Genomic DNA, 1,747 nt, shown 5'->3' with positions numbered 1-1,747 from the left:
GAGGGGCGGGGTGCTGGCGGTGTGGCGGGGGGGCCCTCCCCCGCTCCTCTCCTCCCCGCCCGCCGCCCGCCTCTCGGGGGGAGGGGCGTGGGGGCAGGGAGCCGATTTGCATGCGGCCGCCGCGGCCGCTGCCTGCGCCTGAGCCCGCCGCCGCCGGAGCCCGTGCCCGCGCGGCCCCATGCCTCTGGCGCGGCCCTCGGGGGGGCGAAGGTGAAGACCGGCTCCTAGGATGAGTGAAGGGGCGGCCGCTGCCTCGCCACCTGGAGCCGCTTCGGCAGCCGCCGCCTCGGCCGAGGAGGGCACCGCGGCGGCTGCGGCGGCGGCGGCGGCGGGCGGGGGCCCGGACGGCGGCGGCGAAGGGGCGGCCGAGCCCCCCCGGGAGTTACGCTGTAGCGACTGCATCGTGTGGAACAGGCAGCAGACGTGGCTGTGCGTGGTGCCTCTGTTCATCGGCTTCATCGGCCTGGGGCTCAGCCTCATGCTCCTCAAATGGATCGTGGTGGGCTCCGTCAAGGAGTACGTGCCCACCGACCTGGTGGACTCCAAGGGGATGGGCCAGGACCCCTTCTTCCTCTCCAAGCCCAGCTCCTTCCCCAAGGCCATGGAGACCACCACCACGACCACTTCCACCACGTCCCCTGCCACCCCCCCTGCCGGCGGCACCGCCTCTTCCAGGACGCCCAACCGGATTAGCACTCGCCTGACCACCATCACGCGGGCGCCCACTCGCTTCCCCGGGCACCGAGTGCCCATCCGGGCCAGCCCGCGCTCCACCACGGCACGGAACACTGCGGCCCCTCCGACGGTCCTGTCCACCACGGTTCCTTTCTTCAGTAGCAGCACGCCGGGTTCCCGACCCCCGGTGCCGGGAACCCCCAGTACCCAGGCAATGCCCTCCTGGCCCACTGCGGCATTCGCTACCTCCTCTTACCTTCACGATTCTACTCCCTCCTGGACCCTGTCTCCCTTTCAGGATGCTGCTGCCGCTGCCTCCTCCTCCTCCTCCACAACCTTGGCTTCCTCCCCCTCTACCACGACCACGCCAGAAACGAGCACCAGCCCCAAATTTCGTAAGTAAACACTGTGTCTGAACTCTGATTTACTCCTGAGTTTTCTTTCTGTCCTCCTGCTGTCGTTTCCCCTCGCCGTCCTAGCATCCCCACCCCACCCTTCACCCCGCCCCATTACAGGTTTGGAGCACAGAGTGAGATAGTTAAAACTGGCCACAAGGGAGGAAAAAGGTGCCGGCCCGCACTGGGTCCATGTGTGGGGTGGAGGCGGTAGCAAGTGGAGGGAGATTGTCAAGCTTCACGGGCCCCACTTCAGTGAGTCCCAAATGAGAACACATCTCCTGACTCCCTTCAAAGGGTTAACGCGAGTGCGATCCCTGCCCACTGCAGACCTGCTGGGGAGCTCCGGGATCAAGCTCCTGTGGGGAGCTGGGAGGAAGGGAGGGCCTTCCCAAACGCACTGAGCCCTTTCCCGCCGGTAGGAAGGAGAGAAAGAAAAGCACATGCAAATTCACCGACGATAAACCACCAAGGGAAGTTTTGCCCCTGTGGGGCGGTGGGAGGGTGTGGGGCTGATGATTTGATGGAGACGTTGGTAGAAAGAAGCTGTAGACACTTCGAGCATCCCTGACCCGGGCAGGGACCAGGAAGGGTTAATCTGAAGCTACTGGAGGAGGTAGGGAAAAGAGGAGATCCTTGGCGGAGGGCTAAACTGATCACCCCCGCCCCTCCCCCCC

The 1,747-nt window shown here is 65.8% G+C and overlaps 1 protein-coding gene across 1 annotated transcript in view; it reads left to right on the top strand.

The window, feature by feature from the left end:
• The first annotated feature begins 145 nt into the window (after window positions 1-145).
• LOC109372400 (pro-neuregulin-3, membrane-bound isoform) overlaps window positions 146-1,747 on the top strand; it is a 1,891-nt gene continuing 289 nt past the window's right edge. Inside the window, exon 1 of the mRNA XM_019625566.1 lies at window positions 146-1,070. Within this exon, the coding sequence (XP_019481111.1) occupies window positions 230-1,070 (841 nt within the window). The 5' untranslated portion in view covers window positions 146-229. The remainder of the gene's footprint in view (window positions 1,071-1,747) is intronic.

Source organism: Hipposideros armiger, unplaced genomic scaffold (assembly GCF_001890085.2).
Source record: "Hipposideros armiger isolate ML-2016 unplaced genomic scaffold, ASM189008v1 scaffold_634, whole genome shotgun sequence".
NCBI classification, from domain to species: Eukaryota; Metazoa; Chordata; class Mammalia; order Chiroptera; family Hipposideridae; genus Hipposideros; species Hipposideros armiger.
The sequence above is the reverse complement of the archived record's forward strand: the minus strand, read 5'-3'. Positions and strand labels throughout refer to the sequence as shown.